Source organism: Diaporthe citri, assembly GCF_014595645.1.
Source record: "Diaporthe citri strain NFHF-8-4 chromosome Unknown scaffold_6, whole genome shotgun sequence".
NCBI classification, from domain to species: Eukaryota; Fungi; Ascomycota; class Sordariomycetes; order Diaporthales; family Diaporthaceae; genus Diaporthe; species Diaporthe citri.
In genome coordinates, this window is record NW_025064851.1 from 1,307,229 (window position 1) to 1,327,380 (window position 20,152).

General features: G+C 55.5%; 6 protein-coding genes across 6 annotated transcripts; 2 read left to right on the forward strand and 4 right to left on the reverse strand.

The window, feature by feature from the left end:
- Positions 1 to 1,884: 1,884 nt before the first annotated feature.
- Positions 1,885 to 2,690, reverse strand: INS49_012376 (uncharacterized protein; the record flags this gene model as incomplete). Its single annotated transcript, XM_043173080.1, has 3 exons — positions 1,885 to 2,217; positions 2,336 to 2,512; positions 2,565 to 2,690. The coding sequence occupies 3 exons, from the start codon at positions 2,688 to 2,690 to the stop codon at positions 1,885 to 1,887; spliced, it is 636 nt and encodes a 211-aa protein (XP_043022377.1).
- Positions 2,691 to 3,917: 1,227 nt separating this feature from the next.
- On the reverse strand, positions 3,918 to 4,433 carry INS49_012377 (uncharacterized protein; the record flags this gene model as incomplete). Its single annotated transcript, XM_043173081.1, has 1 exon — positions 3,918 to 4,433. The coding sequence occupies one exon, from the start codon at positions 4,431 to 4,433 to the stop codon at positions 3,918 to 3,920; it is 516 nt and encodes a 171-aa protein (XP_043022378.1).
- Positions 4,434 to 9,021: 4,588 nt separating this feature from the next.
- On the reverse strand, positions 9,022 to 10,611 carry INS49_012378 (uncharacterized protein; the record flags this gene model as incomplete). The annotated part of the gene is made up of 2 exons (XM_043173082.1): positions 9,022 to 10,174; positions 10,283 to 10,611. The coding sequence occupies 2 exons, from the start codon at positions 10,609 to 10,611 to the stop codon at positions 9,022 to 9,024; spliced, it is 1,482 nt and encodes a 493-aa protein (XP_043022379.1).
- A 482-nt stretch (positions 10,612 to 11,093) lies between these two features.
- INS49_012379 (uncharacterized protein) lies at positions 11,094 to 11,832 on the forward strand (the record flags this gene model as incomplete). The annotated part of the gene is made up of 4 exons (XM_043173083.1): positions 11,094 to 11,181; positions 11,352 to 11,386; positions 11,444 to 11,501; positions 11,612 to 11,832. The coding sequence occupies 4 exons, from the start codon at positions 11,094 to 11,096 to the stop codon at positions 11,830 to 11,832; spliced, it is 402 nt and encodes a 133-aa protein (XP_043022380.1).
- A 1,103-nt stretch (positions 11,833 to 12,935) lies between these two features.
- On the reverse strand, positions 12,936 to 14,386 carry INS49_012380 (uncharacterized protein; the record flags this gene model as incomplete). The annotated part of the gene is made up of 3 exons (XM_043173084.1): positions 12,936 to 13,009; positions 13,096 to 13,339; positions 14,306 to 14,386. 3 exons carry the CDS (start codon positions 14,384 to 14,386, stop codon positions 12,936 to 12,938), a joined length of 399 nt encoding a protein of 132 aa, XP_043022381.1.
- A 3,686-nt stretch (positions 14,387 to 18,072) lies between these two features.
- On the forward strand, positions 18,073 to 18,870 carry INS49_012381 (uncharacterized protein; the record flags this gene model as incomplete). Its single annotated transcript, XM_043173085.1, has 1 exon — positions 18,073 to 18,870. The coding sequence occupies one exon, from the start codon at positions 18,073 to 18,075 to the stop codon at positions 18,868 to 18,870; it is 798 nt and encodes a 265-aa protein (XP_043022382.1).
- Positions 18,871 to 20,152: the final 1,282 nt, after the last annotated feature.

Sequence of the window (20,152 nt, forward strand, 5' to 3'; positions counted from 1 at the left end):
TACGAAGTCCGACAGCGCCAAATCGGATAAAACACGAGCAGATATATTACTATCCACGAAGCACGAATACACTGGGCATATCAAGCATCGCCGAAGTCTGAACCAAGGTTGATAATGTCACCGTTTTTTTCCGAGGCCCAATACAGCGGTTAAATAACCAACGAAACCTTGGAAACAAATCCAGGTTTGCAATGGCCGAGATCAACGCAGAAAGCATACTGAAGTCTCGAACATGGGAGTCTCTAGATCAGGGTCCGCTACCGAGACAGCCTGGCTCTCGATCACTTTCCCCGAGAGAATTCTCTCTCAAGGATTAATAGCCTTTGTGCTCAGGCTCAGTCATAATAAGCAAAAAACCCAGAATAGAGAAAATACAGTGCTCATTGTCAGGACTGAATTATCAATCGACAGAGCCGACATCGACCCTTCCAGGAAGAACAGCACGTCACGCTGTGACTAATGGCATAAAGAACAAATTCAAGGCCGGAACAGTACATTCAACATCAGAGGTTATGCATACGACATAGGTGCGGTAATATAAGAGTGCGTATATAGGTAGATACATAGCTGCTAAACAGGGTTGGCAATGCGCCCAGAGAGTCGTCAGTGCGGACTTCACACTTTGCTACCAATGTAAGTGTTACTTGCCATACGATGACTCTTCCCTAGAATGATTGTGTGCTACGACCGCAAAGCAAAATCATAGTGGTATTCAACCGTCTAAGCATGGCGATGCTGTTATTCCAGCGTATGGAAGCCTCGTACTAAATGGCCACATGTCGGCGTCCGCACGAAGCTACAGCTGGTTGAGAACGTTGTGCCCGCCATGTGTCACACCTCTATGCTTTCTCTGTAATCACGAACATTGGATTGTAGAGTTAAACAAGGAGGAGAAATACAAGATGTTCTTACGCGTAGAAGAATAATAATGTCCAAGGATGCATGAGGGCATACACAGGGGGCGCAATTCCCGGCAGAGGGTAGACATAGCGGTGAGGCTACCACAACATGCTACCGGGCACGGGTGTAAAATCTTTTCTCGTTGACGTGCAACTCCGGTGGGTTCCTCCGGCCAAGAGAGCACAGCAGGGCGCAGCAGGACACAGCAGGACGTTCATTCATCCATGGCTCACGCAAGGGTATCAAGCGATTGATTAAGTGTCGAGTTAAAAACGGAGACGCCTGAGCCGCCCGTACTACAATAAGGCACCCTTGGGGTTGAACAAGGTAGGTAGGTGCCAGGCCCCTTGAGCATGTCTGGCCGGTGGGACGTATCATCAATCCCGAACTCCTTCGAAACCCCCCCCCCCCCCCCCCCACTACCCGTTCGCCTCGCAAACTCTTGCCTCGCCCATTTAAATTCCCAAAAGCAACCCGACAGGAATCAACTCCAAATTCCGGAGTGAGAGAAGAAAACGCCCGCACAGCACGCGGCCGCCGCCTCGAACGCCGAGCATTCGCCATTTTTCGCCTTTCTTGTCACAAAAACGAGGTTCCTCCCTGTTCTTTTCTTCGCCCCGCGAGAGCGCCCAAAAATACTCCAGCCATGTGTGTGTATGCGTGTGTGTGCGTGTGTGCGTGTATGTGCGGATGTGTGTGTGTGTGTGTGGTCCGCCCTGAAGCGGACGAATGGTCAGGCATGTGGCAGCGGGATTTCAGCCCAGCCGCATCAAGCCTCAAATGCAACGGTATCCAGCCAGCCAGCCCACCCGCGAAAACGCGAGGAGGCGGCGGGAAAAAGCAACATCCGCCCTGCCTCGCTAATCGCGCTGGGCTGCAGCATCTCATCCCAAACGCCATTTCGAAAAGCCACCCCAGAAATAGCAGAGGGCGGGGGTAGATTCGCGTTCTTCCTTTTGTCCGAAGGTGGGTGAGGAGCCCTCCTCACATGGAGTAGTTCCCGACCTCGGGGTACAGGTACGCGTCCAGGTCGCTGCCGACGTGCATGGCCGACATTGTCGGGTCGACGTAGCCCCCGAGGCCCGGCGGCGGCGGACCCGCGGCCGGGTACGACGTGGGGATCTGCTGGTGCTGGTGCTGCTCGCTGACCGACGAGGCCTTGAGCTTCATGTACTCGGCCTGCAGGTCGGCGTACGCCTGGCTGAGCACGTCGTTGCGCGCCTTGGCGTCGTTGAGCATCTGCTCGAGGTCCTTGATCCGCTGGTCCTTGCGCTCCCGGTAGGCTCTTTGCGAGGCGCGGTTTTGTGCTCGGCGGCGCTGTTTGGAGGGGCTTGCATCAGCGTGAGACCTTTCGACTGCGGGCTTTGTGGGGTATGCGCTGGTAGTGGGGATGTGATAGTGGCGCTTTTTTTTTGCCTTGCTGGCTGAGACTTACCGATAGGACTGATGGCGGGGCGTTCTTGTATCTGTTCTCTCGCTTTCTCTTCGCGGCGGGCTTGAGCTGTGTGTTTGATGTTTGGTCGTGTGGTGACAGGCTCCCTTCCTCGCCTTCCACGTCTGGGCTCGGCATTGTATCTGAGCCTGTGTAATCCCGAGAAAAGGTCATGTCGTACTGCATGAGATTAGCGATGGGGCCGAGCTGGACGAGAGGTAAGCAGACGTACGGGAGAGGTTGCGGAGCTTTGCGTCTCTGAGCGGCTGGCGTCAAGGAATTGGTCTTGGTCGCTGAAAGTGTAAAGGTAGGAATGAGATGGTGACGGGGTGTCGAAGAAAAGGCTGACGTCCTCCATGTTATACGATGTGGCGAGTGAGAGAAGGCTGTGGGCTACGGCGGTGTGTTATAAATATCCCGGTGGATAATAAAGTGTGGTGAGAGATATGATGGAGGGAGGGGCAGGCTGGCCAAGGAGACGGACGACGAGCTTGTATTATAAGAAGATGCTGGCCGGGTGCAGGGAGGGCCAAAAGGACGTCTGGAGAGCGGACTATTCATTCATGGTGCGGGAGGTTTGCAGCTTTGCCTGGTGCAGCACTTGCATATGCGAACTGAGGCAGGAGGAAATCACTGCTGTCCTGGTGTGATAGACACCAGAGCAATGGCACCAGTGACTTCACCGTGCCGCTCTGGTTACATCGGCGGCCTGGTCTGCCATTGCGGAGGGATAAAAATGACTGAAGTTGCGGTGTCACTAATACCTCGATATTGTGGCCCGCCATGCTGGCCGTCGGTCTGCCAAAGTCGTTGCACCAGCATCCCCATGTTGGTGTGACACAGTGGCCATTCCTGGGCCCATGCTCAGAGACAAGATAGGGCTGGGAAGGATGAGCCTGGGGCAGTAGTGTACATGAAGCCCGTACATTTGCCGAGACAGTGCCTCCACTTGGTGTGTTTTTGCGAGTCTGTGCTTGTCCAGGGCGGACAGTCTCACTATGGCTCATAGCAAGCAGAGCCGTGCGCGTGCTGCTGCTCATGGTGGGCTTGTCAGCCTGGGAGACCTGCATGGTCTGCATGCGAGGCGCAAGGATGTAGATACGGATGGATCTGGTCGGCTGGTAGCAAGTGGGACGTCCTGACAGAGGCCACAGCTCCAAGTCCACATCCCGCCCTGGTCTGCGATGAGCGGCCGAGACGTTACTTGCGCACTCCTCCGAGAGACGCCCACGCATGGAGCTGCAAGACGTCACTAGCTGTTCGGTCGGCTTCTCGGAGAGCCCAGGCCTGGGCCAGGATGGTCGTGGGATGTCCATGGCGCTCAGGATACCGAGGACGACCGTGTGCCGCAGGGCGGTACTATGTACGAGGTGAGATAGAGTGGGGAGCCTTGCTCCTTGTCCAGGCTGGGAAGACGTCTGACGGTTCTGACAAGGGTGTCGGGCCAGGGGTCCGGCATGCACAGTCTGTAGGGCTAGGTGCGCGCACGGTGGGGAAGCTGACTCCCTGGTTCGACGGTCACTCCGTCCTGTCTCCTGCGTCGCCGAGACATGCAACATATGTCTCTCCGCTACTTTCATTCTTGTTATTGCATTGCATCAACCCACTGGGCGGCCCAGCGAGGAGATCTTCCCTCCATGGGATTCTTGGCATGCAACGGATACCCACTCGTCGACGCCGGGTCGGCGTCCCAAGTGACGCTCCTCGACGAATACCCGGGAGGTGGACTCCACGTGGATCTCGTGATAGCGCCAGCCTCGGTGGAGGGATCCGCAGACGTGATGCTCATGACCCTTTCTGTCGGGCTGTGCTCTGCCTCTACCCGGCCAGATACGCGACATCGCAGGCCTAACAGGGCATGGACACGTGGGTGTGTTGGCCCTGCTAGCCGCGCGAACACCCAAGCCGCCTTGAGGTGGGCCACGCTGACGGATCGTGACCCGACATTTTGGGTGAAGATGTCCTCGATGTCGCAATCGAGGAATGCCAGGCTCTCCATAGGTAGGCTGATCTGCGCTGTCAACGGTGCATGCCGACCTGATTGGCAGGTCGGCATTTGAACCCGGTATTCGCTATTCTCTAGTCTGGGTCGTCGACCCATGGTCGCATTGCTGGTGAATTGGCTCGGTGAGCTTGGGGCAGCTTCAATATTAGATGTCGATCAGCCATGGTTCGCGAAGCACAGAGCCTCAACCTGACCCTGGGTGTAGATGATTGTCCAATTCTCATCTGCCGTAGAGTGGCCAACCCATCATTTGGGTGGGCTCGGCAAGGGGATGGCCAGTGAGCTGGGCTGCACTGGCATCTCAATCGTCGTCGAAACAAATCCCGTACGGTATCGTCGTCCTTTGGCGGCAGTGAGACGAACGATGGCGACGTCGGAACCAGCAGGACAAGGACTGCACTTCGAGCCACACTTCCGCATCGGGTTGAGGCCGCAAAGCTATCTAGGCAGCGGAGGGATAGCTGGAGGCTACCCTCCGGGTTCGCGAACGACAACAATGGTCCTTTGTCGCCAGAAGCAGGGCATCACACCCGAAATGGAAGACGCAAGCCACGAAATGAGGTGAGGAACTCCATAATTAGAAGAATCAAGCTCCTGTGGGAACCGGAGCGGGCACAGTGGGTCCCGTTGCTGGCTATGCCATAACGAGGTTGGCATCGAGATGATGACCCTGGTGAGACGGCGGGTTCCTGGATGGCCGTGAGTCAATGATGATGTGGTGTATTGGTATGTTGTGTGTCGTGTGTTGTGTAGTTGAGTAGGAATGACATGTCCAAAGTCAGCCAAGGCCAGGGTGAGGTCCAAGTCCGGGTCCAAGTCACGGACCACCTCCCTGCAGCGTGGACGAGAGGAAACAAACTTCTGATCGACACTTTGATCTGTGCACAGACAGGACCCGACTGATTGGTTCCTCCCCACCCCAGGGAGTCTCACAACGGCAGCAACCGCTCCCGGTTTCTTGGCTCCGATCGCAAACTGTTGCTTCATTCGATTCTCCTGGCCTATCTTTCCTCGTCACGGCCTTTGACTCTTCTGCCGTCTTTTGAAAATTCATTTCTCGACTATCAGATTTTTCCGTCGCCGGAACAACGAAGCAAAGCCCGTTGCTGTATGATCGTCTCCTGTCAGGCTGTAATGGTGTCCTCCGCGGAAATCTGCTGTCAGCAGCGCCGTGCAGCAAGCGAGGCTGCCGGTCCCAGGGCAAAATTAGGGGGAGGGGGGGGAGGAGGGGGAGGTGGAATTGGCCGTTGGAAGGACCTGTCAACCTTCTAGACTACATACAAGAGCCTCTCTGGCAAATCACGCTTATCTTGGCGGTTGGTCTTGATGATCCTCACCCTGGTTGGGAGGCTCCCTGAGCTCCAGAAGGAGGGGGGAGGGGGGGGGTTGTACGCCCAAATGGTCATTCAGACCAAGAATCTCACCGATAGTTGCTACAGACAGCGTCCAGGTACCCCTAGCGTGAACCCGCCATCTCTCCCTGATCTCACGCACCACCCGTCCTCATCCCTCAAAAGGGTCCTTTGCAGCAGGGGTCGTGGGTCTCTTTGGGCACTATGCCACACCTGACAACACATGCTCTTCCATATCTGGGCAGCTGTGTAATTGGTCCACGCACCCCTCGAGGTATCAACCGAAGCTATCGTCATCCACACCATCCTCAAAGGCAGCAGCAGCAGCCCACGAACGAGTCCATTCAACCCCCTCCCCCAACCAACCAACATCTGGCGCCGCCGACGGACGCCGCCGACTGCCTGGCCTCCGGATTCGAGCATGCACGATAGATCTGGTCCGCATCTGACGCACGGCCGCGAACCCCGGCCCTAGAGCTTACGATGTGAACTGGAATCAATGGTGCCCTAGGTCCGGGAGGATTCAGGGGCAGGATTACCCAAGCCAGGCGGTATGGTGTGGTGTTGGAATGGCAAGCAGAGGGTTGACGTTGTAACTCCATGCCACACGATTTGAGGAGAGTGAAAGAACCAGCACGGAAGAGGATATTCTCCTCGACTCGAGAATGTTACCGCGTGGCGCTTTCACGAGCGTCGACAATTCCACCGATCCGCAAGGTCGAGACACATACTCGTCTGCCCCCCACCACCCCCCAATCGTCAAATCATCATTAGGGGCCCGGCGGGCACTGTGTTCCCACCTTCCCACCATTCCGCGCCGGAAAAGTCCCCCCCTCGCCAGGCCTTCCTTGCACTGCACCGGATACGAGCGAGCAGAGATAGAGAGATGGAGAGCGGGGAAGCGGTTCCCCTCCTCTCTGGACAAGCTTTCTTAGGGCTACATGCGGTGCGAGGGCGCGGGCGATCTGCACCCTGTAACCCGCTGTCTGTTCTGTGGATGGGGACCCTTGAAGACAGGCTGATCGACGACGGGGTTGCAGGGCAGGTAGGTATATACATGCTCTGTTAAGAGATGTGTCTTCGATCGAACCCCCTCTTCCAAACTTTAAGATCGTGACTGCGGATTGCGACTACTGCAACTTTATACATTTCGACCCGCCGATACCCGACATATTGTCCAGCATCTCCTGGGCACAAGCTTTAGGTCAGCCACGGACATGTGATCATGGACTCTCGACTGACGCGTATATTCAAGTGTTGTGCCCTGAGGATGCGCGCCGTCGTCGGTGCCACTCAAGCCTCCATGCTGTGAGATATGGAAATGGCGTAGGGCACATCGTAATCAATCTAGATTCTGCATGACTAGGTCCCTTTCGAAGCGAGAGACACTTCAAGCCTCTGTTCAGCCCTGGAGGCGAGATACAGTACAGTGCCGCGCCCCCGCCGGCGGTAATAAACACAAGGTTACGTTACACAACACAAAAAGGCGTCTGGCGAAAAACAACTTGGACTGCCCAGCTTACAGGCGGATGCCCTAATCCTGGGGGCTCCGTGGAGAGCCACTCCCAGATGTGGCAATTCCGTCGCTTCGTCTCGCAGGATTCTATTCTACACGTGAAGCCTCAGCCTTAGCCACCGCGAAGAAGGAGCTGGTGGGGGCTGGGGAGCGGAGCACAGAAGATCTCCTCAGCGCAAGGTGGCTTGCTCGCGTCCGGAGCGCACCACTCTATCTGTGCCTTAGCGGGACGCCTCCCACTCCCCTGCCTCCTCTCCACAAACTGCGTGATGCCTATACGGTGAGGCCTTTTATCTATTCTTAGGATATCGTGAACTGGGGAAGACTCGTGGTATAGCCTAAACCCCAGATGTGTCTAACTAGGATCGGGGAGCACTAGCCAGGGTCAAGTTTGAATTCATGTGCGTGATATCATATTTCTCTTGGTCTTCATCCGACGTGAGAACATACGGACGTGCCGGGCTAGTGGTCGCCGACGACACGGCTCGATTCGTCCAGTTCACGGAGTATGTATTTTTTCATTTTTTTTTTTCCATGTCCTCTCGTCATCTTTTGCACTGCGTTGTATATTGACACTGTAGATGCGCCAACACGCGCGCTTCCGAAGGAACTGTCCCCCCTGCGCCGCTGCCAACGCCCTGCACGATTAACTACGAGATCCGCTGGAAGATCGTGGGATTGCTCCCCAGTTGGGTTGAGATAGAATCTGATTGGAGAACCAGAGTCGGCGCTGGGCGGGCGGCCAATGTGCAGCGGATGCGCTACACCAACATGCAAATGATTCCAAAGAACGGTCCCATCGGCCGACCACCCTGGCCTTGCGCAGGACTTTGCGAAATGCCCTATTCTGCTTTTTCTCCTCTGTACTTTTACACGCAGGGGCCCCTATATCCTCGGGGCCCAGATGCCTCCACAGCAAGCCTCTCAAAAGCGGGTACCCGTACCGAGTCCAGGGCTCTGGGGAAAGGTAATAGGTGATATCATGCCACCCTCACAAGAGCCCCATCCGCCCGCCGCCCACCCTCCGGCAGGGCTTCCACCGCCAGGCCTGTGCTGAGTGGCCTGCAGCAATGCAGCCACAGCTGCATCCATTCGTCGCCGCGGCCGTGCCGACAGACACAACCTTGAAAACACGTGTGCGTTACCCTGGCCATGCAGCCAATTTTTCTGAGGTCAGCGGTGTGGTTAACATTCACAAGCTTCGTTTGCTCGGCGCTTGTTCGTGATCCGCCGGGTCATTCTCGGGGGATAGGGCCCGTGATGGTTATTTGGTCCTATCTGGGACATCTCGGGTCGGTCTTAGATCGCGCTTCTGGGAGGACCGCCACAACGTTCGATTGCATATCGGGCACGAGCCTATGGAAATAGCCGCGCACGTATTCGAACTCGTGATTGGGTTGCGAATACCACCAGTGTCTCGTTTTGATATCTTGTGAACCTCAATGCCCTGCATCGGTGACCAGAGTGGTCTGATGGCTATGCGAGTTCCACCAGCAAAAGCCGAATGCGTGGAGGTCATGGCTCTATACCCCGGCACGAAGTTGATGCCATATGCCCACCCTGCCGGGCAATATACAGTAGAGCAGGTGGAACGTTTCACATGGTTCGATTTCTTCTCTGCAGCTTACTATGGCTGCGTTCGGAACCGTCGTTGCTCGAGTCGCGGACACAGATCGATGACAAAGTCACATTTCTCGCTCCTGCTCTGGCTTTGATCGTAGACCTCCGGGCTTTGATGAAGGGGCGTAGGCGGAGAAAGTCGGCCAGCGTGAGACTTGCTGTCGACATGGGCTCGTTGATCAGGTCAAGATATCCATTACGCGAGTCGCTTCAAACCAGCTTGAGCCTGCGCCACACCGTCGGCGAAGCCGTTCTTCTCGCTGACTTTGATGCTCTGCTCGTACCGCCGTCGCGCCTCTCGAACATCGCCTCCCATGGCTGCAATATCACCAAGGTTGACAAGGGCAACAGCGCACGCCTCGTCACATTCTGGAGTTCGCTTCTCCCCCGTTGGTTCCTTTGCGTGACGGTAGGCGTTCTTGGCCCATCTTTGTCCCGACTCGAGAAGTTCCTTGCGCGTCCACTGCTCACCTGAGCTTGGCTTCGGGGCCGCATCGCCTTCGCCAGGAACAATTCCCGCGAGCGTTTCGTAGGGAGCTCGTGGCGGATGCTGAGCAAAGGTAACGGCGAGGTTGTTCATGATGACAGCCATGTGGCACTGGTCTTGACAGAGCCTGAGCGCTTGGAAGAACAAGGGCAGCGCGAGGTCGAACTCTGACTTCCGTTCGTAGCTGTGGGCGAGAGACTCGAGTGCGCCACCGATCTCTTCTGGCGTCATCCACGGTCCTTCACCAGGTTTGACGCCCTCTGTAGATCTCCGACGGAATTCTCCTAGGGCAGTCTCAACAGCCCACATAAGTCGCTCATGAGCCTTGTCATGCTGTAGAACCTGCTCATGCGCATACAATTCTCCGAGCTTGGTGCTGATCCCCACCGACTTGCCCAGGATCCTGGTGCGCGAAGAGCGGAGCCAATTATCGAAGTCTTCTTGTGTGATGATCTTCTCTGACTCGCCCTCTCCAACTTTTGTACCAGGGCGAGGGGCCCGTGGGAGCTTCTCAGGTGCGGACTCGGCCGTAGTCAGCCATTTCTTGTTCTCGGTCAAGACCAACTCCAACACATGGATCGCATTCTCGACATTGCTGATCCTCTCGAGCCAAGCCGCAAGCTGAATCTTGATGCCAACCACTTCATCCGAGAACGGATCCAGACCATGTTCATTGCATTGTTCAATGGCCAGCTTGTAATATTTCAGAGCGAGCTTCGGGTCCTCGTAGTAGTTGCTGTAGTGGAGGGCACGTCTCAGGGACTTCGCGATTTCGGGCGGGTATTTGGTGAATTGTGCGGCGTAGAAGTAGGTGAAGTACATGTATACAACATATCCAATGACACCAGCCGCTCCGGCGAGCCTGGCTCAAAAGTCAGCAAGGCAGTAGAAGGGAAAGGGGGATGAGGACGGGCGGGATGTGACTTGCAGTATTAGGGCCAGAACAAGTTCTTCTGGGCTTTGGCGGAACAAAGTTTTGAGGTTTTGCCCACGGAAGAGGTTGGGTAAGCGCAATGCGCTTCGCAATATCTGCCCGAGCGGCGGCGGCGGGGGCGCTGTCCCTGTCTGTTTCCCATCCGGTGGTGGGCGGCCCGGTGGAGTGAAGGACGTCTTGGATGCATATCGCACCTGGCAGCTGCAAGTTGACGTCGGGAGTAGAGTGTGTCTGCTGCCAGATCCGGAAGATGGCAGGGTCCTGGCCGTCCTGATCGTGTTCACGCGGAGAGGGGAGTGCCGTGGCTCGAGGACGGCGCGAAGCAGCTCGCCCCGAGGGAGCTTCGCGCTGCGAATGGCAGACATTGCCAACTATCGGATCCGTTCGATTCGCAGCCTTCAGCGGTTGTGGTTGGATAGCCTCGGCATCGGGTCACACGGTGCCGGTGGTCGGGTTTGTCGGGCGCTCAGAGATCAGTCGTGTACTTTAAAGCACATGAACAAACCGCGAACACAGCTTTTCTTGGGAGCTCTACTCCCGCAGAGCTCCAATGACGTGCATTCCAACCCACCCCTGCCTGCTGACTAAAATGTACCCGTTGCGTGCTCCATCCGTCGTCACCTCCACCCAAGCTTCCGTGCTCCACGACGAGGGAGTAAGGCCCCCACAACAGCGAACTCCGAACACACCGTCAACTTGAGCATCGAAGAAGCACAAATCACAATTAACACAGGAAGTCCTGCATTGACTTCTGCTTATCCTCCCAAAATATTGACGTCTCTTACGTCTCAAGACATCTGAAAGCAGCCTCTCAAATAAACCGGAAGAAAACCACCGTATCCACAAAATGCCGGACTTTAAGCCCAAGAACCCTGTGCAGCTAGCCCCTCCCAAGGACGACCCTATTTCTCTGGAGGAGCTTGCCAAAGCTGATGGTAAGACAATTGTGTTGCAGCTTGAGCCCCAGTAAATACTCTTGTGCCTCAACCCGACTTATTCACACTGCCTGAGTGCTTTTCCACGTTTACGGTGGTCATGTTTTGGCCGGTCGGCCGGGTATCAGTCTCAACCTACCCTGCACATTGTTGCTGACCAGTTGTCCCAGGCAAGGAGGGAGCGAAGTGCTACGTCGCAATCAAGGTGTGAATCCTCGGGCATGTGATCATTTCACGCACTCAGGTTCTCACTCGTTTGCAGGGAAAAGTATACGATGTGACCGGCAACAAGATGTACCAACCCGGGAACTCATACAACGGTAAGCTCACCAGGCTTGATGTGGTCTTCAGAGGCGTCTTGAATATCGCTCTCCCCACATTGCCTTCTTGAAGTAGTATCATGAGTACTGACAAACAATGGCCCGGCAAGTGTTCGCGGGCAAGGATGCCTCCAGGGCGCTGGGCAAGACCTCGACCAATCCGGAAGACGTCTCGTCAGAGTGGAAGGACCTGAGCGACAAGGAGAAGGGGACGCTCAACGACTGGGTCAAGTTCTTCTCCAACAGGTACAACGTCGTCGGGACCGTCGAGGGCGCCACGAATTTCGACGACGAGCCTGCCGCCGAGGCCGCCGCCCCGTCCTCCAGCTAGGCACGGGCGAGGTCATCGCGCGCGCAGGCCGTCTGTTACAGAGCAGGAACGATGATGAATCCGGCGCTACAGGTCGTGGTACGGTCCTAGGGTTTCTTTGTGTGTCTCCAGTCAAGTACGCCTTGGGGGCGATGCGACGACGCCCGACAGATCCCCCGGGCGCACGGGATGCGCACATTGGGATACACGAGACTTTTCTGGCAGGGGTCTTAGCAGAGGGAACAGCAATTGACTTCGCGGTTAGCCACATGCCATATCGCCTGCCAGCCGTTTCCTACAAGGGTCTTTTTGTTTCGAGCCGGGCCGGTGGCCGTGTGCGTCTCGAGCAGGCTCCCGCTCTCGCCTGGGCGTCTTGTTTCTTAGGCCACGCAGGTGCGGGTTTTGCCGGGCTGGGTCACGTTCTCCCCATGCCAACGTTGTCCCTACCTGCGCTGCGCTGCCGTGCACAACGACGCCGGGGCTTTCTCACCCTGAGCTTAGTCCGTCCCACGACGCCTGTTTCCGTGGGCACAATGATCTGGATCGCTGCAAGGCATGTGAAGCACCTCTTTATCTGTGTCCGATGTAATCGTTGGCCACCACCTTGGGTGACGAGCTTGCCTTTGTTCAAAACAAGTATTTTTGCCTTGAAGAAGTCGTGACAGCATCACGCTGCACAATGGAATGTCGTCGACGAGGGCTTAGGAGGTTTCAGGCCTGTCGTCCCACAAGCATCATTTATGCCTCGACCGGTCTAGGAGAGTTTCTCGTCACATGAGTTCTGCATGAAGTGGCTCGGAACATTCTTCTGTTCAACCTTGCACCATCAAAGGTCCACGACGTCGTAAAACAGACTTTTGATTGACCCGGAAAGAAACGGTCTAGGCTGGAGATGACAAGCCTATCTACACATAGCTAGAGGATCGCGATATGTTACCTTGGGTAACCTCATTGTGATGGGGGCCATTCTGCCCGGGAGAACATCCGGCATCCGCAGAATAAAAGTAACTGCTGTGCTCGGCCCAAGATGACCTCAAGTGCAACCTGGCGGGCCATTGAGAGTCTCCCAACGGTCCTTCTGTCACAGCCTCAACACAGCAATGACAAACAATACAACATCGGAACTACCGGAGCAGCTGTCCGTACCCGTGCGGCTCCTCATCGACGTCGTTGGCCTGTAAGTGCGCAGACTCGTCAGCTTTCGAATCATGCCCCAACATCTCCGACCTGTCACAGGCAACCCGGCCATGGCAAATGCCCCAGGTCTGGCGGCAGTTCACTTACTAGGGCCCTGCCCGTAGGGCTGGTATGATCGCGACGATGTCCTGTTATTCCTCTGGCTGCACTTGTCGCAGATCTCGGGCACGTCCCAGACCTTCTTGAGGACTTGCACACCGAAGCACTGATGGTTGGGATCGTTGCGGGCGAAATGACAATAGTTCTTCCGCTTGGTGTAGGAGCAGGAGCATCCGAAGATGAACTCTTCCCAGTCACACATTGTCGTGTTCTTTGTTTGCCGGGCGGTGAACTATTGGATGTTGATTCTGCCAGCACTGGTCAGCCGATCAAGTTTCTGGGAGGTATCACTGATGGACAGGCACCAGGAAAGAGAATTAGCCGGGAACGTACTATGACAAGCACGGCCTCGGTGTGCCTTGTGATGCAATTGAACGTCAAGGATGGGATGTTTGAGTAAGTCAAGGTGATCAGGGTCCTCAGATTAGTTGTAGGTGACGGCTCGGAAATTTTGAGGGTTTTCCACGTGGCCCATGAGGGACAGATGCCTTGTCGGCCTCACCGAGTAACCGCATCCCTTTTATACAACTTCATGATGCTCTGAATATCAGCTGCAGGGGCTCAGAGTCTGAGGTCGGTATGTTCAAGCAAACTTCTTCACTCATGCCACCACGGCATCAGCATGATCTGATGCTGTACATAGTGTTCGTTTCGATCGTAGCGGAATTCCTGCACATCAGAGCTTCAAATTACCACGACGTATGCAGTCGATTGATCATTTCTCATGTTGTTCTAAGTTTGATATATACCTTGTGGACCGATGGTCATGCCGGCACAGGTTTGTGTGGTCGGCTCTTCCGGGGAACGCAGCCTGGAAGGGACAGCAGCGGCATAGGGATAACACAACCGCATGCCATCAGGATCGTCAGGCAAACGTGGCATAAGCACGACCCTCGCGATCGCGATGTTAACGAAAAGCGTGGTTTTCAAGATTTTGTTGGATGACCTTGCCCCAAGATCCGCTGCTAACGCGGCAAGTACAGAGGCCATCGCCAAACAAAGTCATTGCCTCTGCTCCGTGAAGAGCCCGGTACGAGGTGTGTCTGATTCAGAGAGGTTGTCGACGTCACATGAGGTGCATACACCATAGCGCCGTTCGGTTGTGGTAGGTCATGCAAGCCAAGCGGGCAAGCAAACAAACTTGAAAACAGAGTGGCAGTGGTCTAGCACTGTGGGAACTAGGGCTTGAACAACATACCTTGATGATCTCCTTGAATTGAAACTTCAGCGTATCTCGATACTTGATGGTCAGCTTATCCCTCTCAGGGATGGTCGTCATCGACAGGGTGTTGCAAAGACAAAGGTACCATACCAGTGTGTGGTGGATCATATGTAAAGCGGATGGCCAGCACTGCTGCCACAATGGGAAGTGCAGCTTTCCGTGCCGGCCGTTCCAGAATATTCTCCCTTAGGCCTGATGCAGATGCAAGTCATCTGGGTGACGTGTAACTCAAACTAGCCAGAATCTCAACCGGGATCTTGGGAATGTAGTCTACCCGTTTATTCTGTCGGGTTACTCGCGGAAAGCTTCCTTGGGAGGCAGCTTGCAGCAGTAGCAAAGGGCAGTTGTACCATCTGGTGTTGCCAAGTTTCAACGCAACGGGCTTCGGTGATGGCCCGATTCGAGCCTATAAGCCTCAAAGCAGATACTCAAACAGGGGCCGGGGCAGGGGCGACGAGACCCGTGTCGAGACTTCTCGAAGGTTGTTGCTGGGTCATGTTGTTCAAGTTCGCCACAAGAGTACCCACCGCGCCAGAATGGACCAGAAGAACACAATCACGGCGGCTGCAGGACGTCGGGCCGCTTGACTGAAAGCGCTGCAGTAACCGGGGGAAAGCACTCTGCATCCCTCCCTTGGTGCAGTGTAGCGCGGCGCAAACGCCGCAGTGACCGCTCTGGCTGTGAGAGCCTCGCTGCCTGGATGTTCCCCAGAACACAGTGGACACTGTGCGCGGTAAGCGAATGCCGCGAATGAGCAGTTGAGATGCTGTCGGCTGGCTAGTTGATTGTTTCAAGCCTCCAGCCGAGGTATGACCGTCTCAGAAGAGACAGTGTGAATGAATGGTGCGGCCAGGAGAGGAGCCAGAGAAGATATTGAATCCGTTCCCAGTGCCGTGAGAGGACAGGCACCAGGCAGTGAGTAAGGGCATGGGCAAGTGAACAGTGGAACTGTCGCCGCCTCTAATGCCGTGTAGAGGCCATTGAACGGGCGAATAGCGGCCCATATCTGCGGGAAGGACCGAGCCGCAAACATGGAATGAGATGCTCGCTCATCTCAGTCACAAGGGGCGACATGAGGGTCGGCCCTCGACCTGTGCTGATTGCAAGTAAAGTCGAGATGAGGGACCCGGGCGAATCTTGGGATCCAGGCCGTGGATGTGATTGTCATGGTGGTCGTCGTGAAGCAACCGAGCTGTGCTAGATATTGATTTGTCCAAGCCCTCTGCATGACCGGCCTCTTCACGTCGGGTCGAATGCCGACACCAGAGGTTGGGACTGTCGCGGTCTTGACGTGAAGGGCACGTGATCCGGCCCGGTCGGGTCGTCTATGCTCTACTCTTTCCTTGGATACAGACACCAGTTCTCGTGTTGCCGTTGCCGTTGCCTTGGCAGGACCGGCAGGGACCGCTGTGGCAGGGACTGGGCTGGTGGTCTGCCGCGAATCTTCAGCGCCTCCCATTGGGCTGCGGGCTGCAGGTGGCGCTGCAATCAGGAAGGAGCGCCCCCAAAGAACTGCGAAAAGTGAGGCGAACAAGCGACCGGTAGACCGGAAGGTGGCTTGGTCTTGGTTGCCTTACCTGCCTTACCTCGCAGAGACAGACACTCGCACTGCCCACCGACCCACAGCCCATGCCGCTGTCCTCGTCGTCCCTCTCCCTCTGTCTGCCTGCCTGCCTGCCTGCCCGCCTGTCTGTCTTCCTCCATCCTTTCATCTGGCGACATGGTTCAGAGGACGCAGCTCGTCATCTCGTGACTTATTTCACCGGCCCGACGGACGCCATTCCCTTTGCATCGGAATCCACGTCTCCCGCTAGTCGATGGGACACTGAAGCATCACCAAGCATTACCTGCCCAAAGCGGGCCTGTGGCCTCGGTCAATTAAGCAGAGGACATACAGTCCAGTAAGTAGTCGGTCAGTCAGTCTACCCGCCATTTCAAAGTCGCTGTCCGCGCTGGTTCGCCTGGTTCGCGCGGTCCGCCTAGTCCGCCTTCAGGCAACTGCGACTGAGGAATCATCAACCCCAAGCTTGCAGAAGCCGGGCGTGCATTCATTCCACTTTGCCCTCTTTCTCGCCCATGTGTCTAAACGGTTTTCCATACAGCCGGTAATAGCCTGCATCCAGTGCTCGTGCTCGTGCTCGTCCGAGTACGCCACCGTGTACGCTCTCGCGGCCTTTCATTCCATCCAGAATCACTTATCTGGGCTTGCGGGCGTCCACCCTCTGCCTTGACCACCCTCGCTCTGACGCCTGCAGTTCGCATCCCGTTCCCCTGACCTGACGGCCCAGCAGCGGCCCTGTTTGTCTGCAGAGTGGAGTGGCCCTGGCCCGAGTTCGACGCGGTACAGCACGAACACATGTACGTTTTCTGCGACGTCACTTTTCGCTGAGGGCACAGATTGATGCTGTCGTAGCATCATGGCCGAACAGACCTCGTTCGCCATCCCGGAGCAACGCTCAGCTTCGGTATGCCCGTCTACTCTTGCCGTCTTGTAAATCTTCCCATTCTAATCTCCCCTCCGCCTAGACATTCATGCTCTCTTCCTCCTCATTCCATGGCAGCATAGACGGGCGTCCGCGACCCCTTGAGCCCGACCTCACCAGCTCTGGGATCGCACTGCCCGCCCCAATCCCCGGTTTCATTGATACTCTTGGTGATTTACAAACAACCGGTATCAGTCGGAATCCCCAATCGCCTGAGGCCTTTGTGCGGCCCGCGACACGCAATCCAATCCTAGATTGGTACACCTCCCAGGAGAAGCCATGGGACCCTATCCACGGACGAGCTGCACCCTTGCCCCGAGCTGGAGACTTACGAGGTGGTAAACTGAATTACCGCCTGAGTGGGCCCGCTTATTCCGGCTACCGAGAAAGCCATGTGCCATCTGAATGCGAGACAACAGGACCAGGCGCCCTGCCGTCAGACTCTGGTTACCATAGCAGGGCCACGCACAGTGTCTTCAACGGGTCTACTTGCGGGGATGCCGACCGCAGTGGTGAGAACGGGAGCATTTCGAGCCATCTGGCTGGCCTCCATGTAGATCGTCCGGCGTTCTCTTCAGAATCCTGGGGACAGACATCACTACAGACGCCTCCATTGCCTTTGTGTGTAGACAGTGGTAGCCTGGTTTGCCCGACGTGTCATCAAAAGGTCAGAACGAAGTCTGAACTGAAGTATGTCCTCTCTCAAGTCGCACTCTCAGCCCTTTCGGAAATCCGCCATGCTAAGAAATGCCTGAAGGAAGCACAAGCAAAAACATGAGAAGCCACACCACTGCGACGTCCCCGGCTGCACACGTACCGAGGGCTTCAGCACACCGAACGACGTCGATCGACACAAGAGAAGCTGCCACCCCGAGCAGCGTGCTAATGGCAAATACTACAGGTGCATTGTTCAGGGTTGCCGCAAGAAGGAAAAGAAATGGCCTCGGGCAGACAATTTCAGGCAGCATCTGAAGAGGGTTCATGGTGTGCAAGCTCGGGATGATGATCTCGAAGCTTATGTGTACAAGTGAGCCGCTGTACGGGCGTCTCTCTTCCATGATATAATAGCTAACCGTATTGCGAAGAGAGACAATTTCACCTGGTCCTGACCTCGCTGGCCTTGGATCCGTAGGGGACGACTTGCGAATGGACGCGAGCCACTCCGACACTTGGCCGGTTTACGATCTCCGAACAACTCTGCAAGCAATTCAGGAGCAGGCGCCGAGGTATTCAAGCAATCTTGGCTACCCGGGCCAGCAAATGAACCAATACCAGGACGCAAACGTCACACATCAGCAGCTTCAGTTGATGGCGTCTGACGACACTGAGGACCGACTATCTCAAACTGCTATACAAATCTCCCCGGTCAATTCAGCAGATTGTAGCGCCTCCATCCAGCTCGAAGACTCGCAGTCACAACAGCAAGAGCAGCAAGCCATAGAGGGTGTCCCTGATACACGCTCTGACGAGCAGTTCAATGAATCGGACTACTTGAACGATGAATCCACAAATGAGAGCGAGTTGTGTGATGAGCAAGTAGATACTGTCACGCAGGTCGAAATACAAATGTCGGACATCGAGGACCCCAGACAAAGCCCTGACGATATAGGACAACCCGCTCAGGACGACGGCGACTCGACATCAAGCGAATCAGAGAGTGAAGATGCACAAGACTGTCCATCTAGGCCCGAGAACAGCGAAACGTTAGACGCCGTGTCTTTAGCCACAGTGGCGGCACCAAGTGTCCGTGACCGGCCAGCCTTTGACGAGGCAGTCAACACATCGCGAGCAGAGTATCCGGCTGGGCCAGTGCCATCTCTGGAGGGATCAAGGATTGTTAACAACAGGCATCAAGCGTCTGAGTTGATAAAGGCTCTGGAGGACCAAGGAGCTCTGGCAGACCTGCTGGAAGAGCTCGGTTATCAGAAACCGAGGCAATCTGACAGAAGGACCCTGACAACCCACTCAGTTGCCAGTGTTGCCAGTGACAGTAGTCAGGTGATTTGCGACGAGCCGAACTGTGGCAAAGTCTTCCCAAGGCCTTGTGAACTCAAGTAAGTCTGCCTTACCTTGCTCGATTCATAGCTTGCTAAGTTGTGCCCCAGAAAGCACAAGAAAAGACACGAGAAGCCGTACGGCTGCACCTTTCCAAAATGTCCAAAACGATTCGGCAGCAAGAATGACTGGAAACGTCACGAGAACAGTCAACATTGCCAATTCGAGTTGTGGAAATGCAGCGAACCAAGTCGAGTCGACCCAAATGAAACTTGCGGGAAAGCCTGTCACCGTCGCGAGCAGTTCAAGGCACATGTGCTAAAAGACCATGGAATAACGGACCCAGCCGAGATTGACCGCAGGCTTGATTATTGTCGAGTCGGGCGCGACTGTGAAAGCAGATTCTGGTGCGGCTTCTGCAAGACCATTGTGGAGACAAGTGGAAGAGGCCTCAAGGCCGGAACTGAGCGTTTCAACCATATCGATGATCACTACTCGGGCCGCATCCCCCCCAGAATGGATATATCCGAGTGGAAGAGCGTGGACCCTGATCTACCGGCGAGGAACCTGATCTCGCCTGGCTCCGACCGCGACAATCTCAACGGATTGTCCCAAGCACCGTCGCCTCCTTTGGCTGGCCCTGGAAACGGTCGCAAGAGAGAGGCCTTGGCGCAGCAATCAACTCCTCGGAAACGGCCAAGGGTTGCAGTTGAGACGCTTTGGTTTTGCGTATGTATTTGTCGGTCCACGTCTCTTGTCTTGATGCTGACCTCGTCTCTGTGTCTAGTGCCACTGTGGCAACCCATCACTCACCAGCACTACTGCAATTTGTTTCATGGATCACTGCGACAGCCATCTCAGATGTAGCAATTGCAGGGTCCACGTTGTTCCTCCAGAGCAATGAGTCCCGAAGCACGAGAGATGATTTTTTTTCATTAATATGAGGGAGTCTCGACCTCATCCTTGGATTACGAATTACATGTAACGATCTCATCTGTATTCAGGCGCAATGGCTTGGAGTTCGCTCGAGTAGAGCTCATAAAGACTGCTGAGGAGCCACTGCTTTTCGGGGCGTCGTGAGCATTCAGTGTTGCGGTTTCTCATTACCGCTCGCAACTGTAATGGTAAGACTTCCCGATTTTGATAAGCTGGATGCAACAAGATGATGCAAGCCGGAACGGGGGCAGGTAAGACAGTTCATCCAGCAGTGCGACCAAAATTGGGTCGCCCGTTCTAAGCAAGACATTCGGTCGCCTTACAAGGTAACTGCAACGGTGCTCTCAAGCGAGCTAGGAGACAAGTGTAAGCGAGAGACCTTGACTGTTTGACAGGTTGTCATACGCAT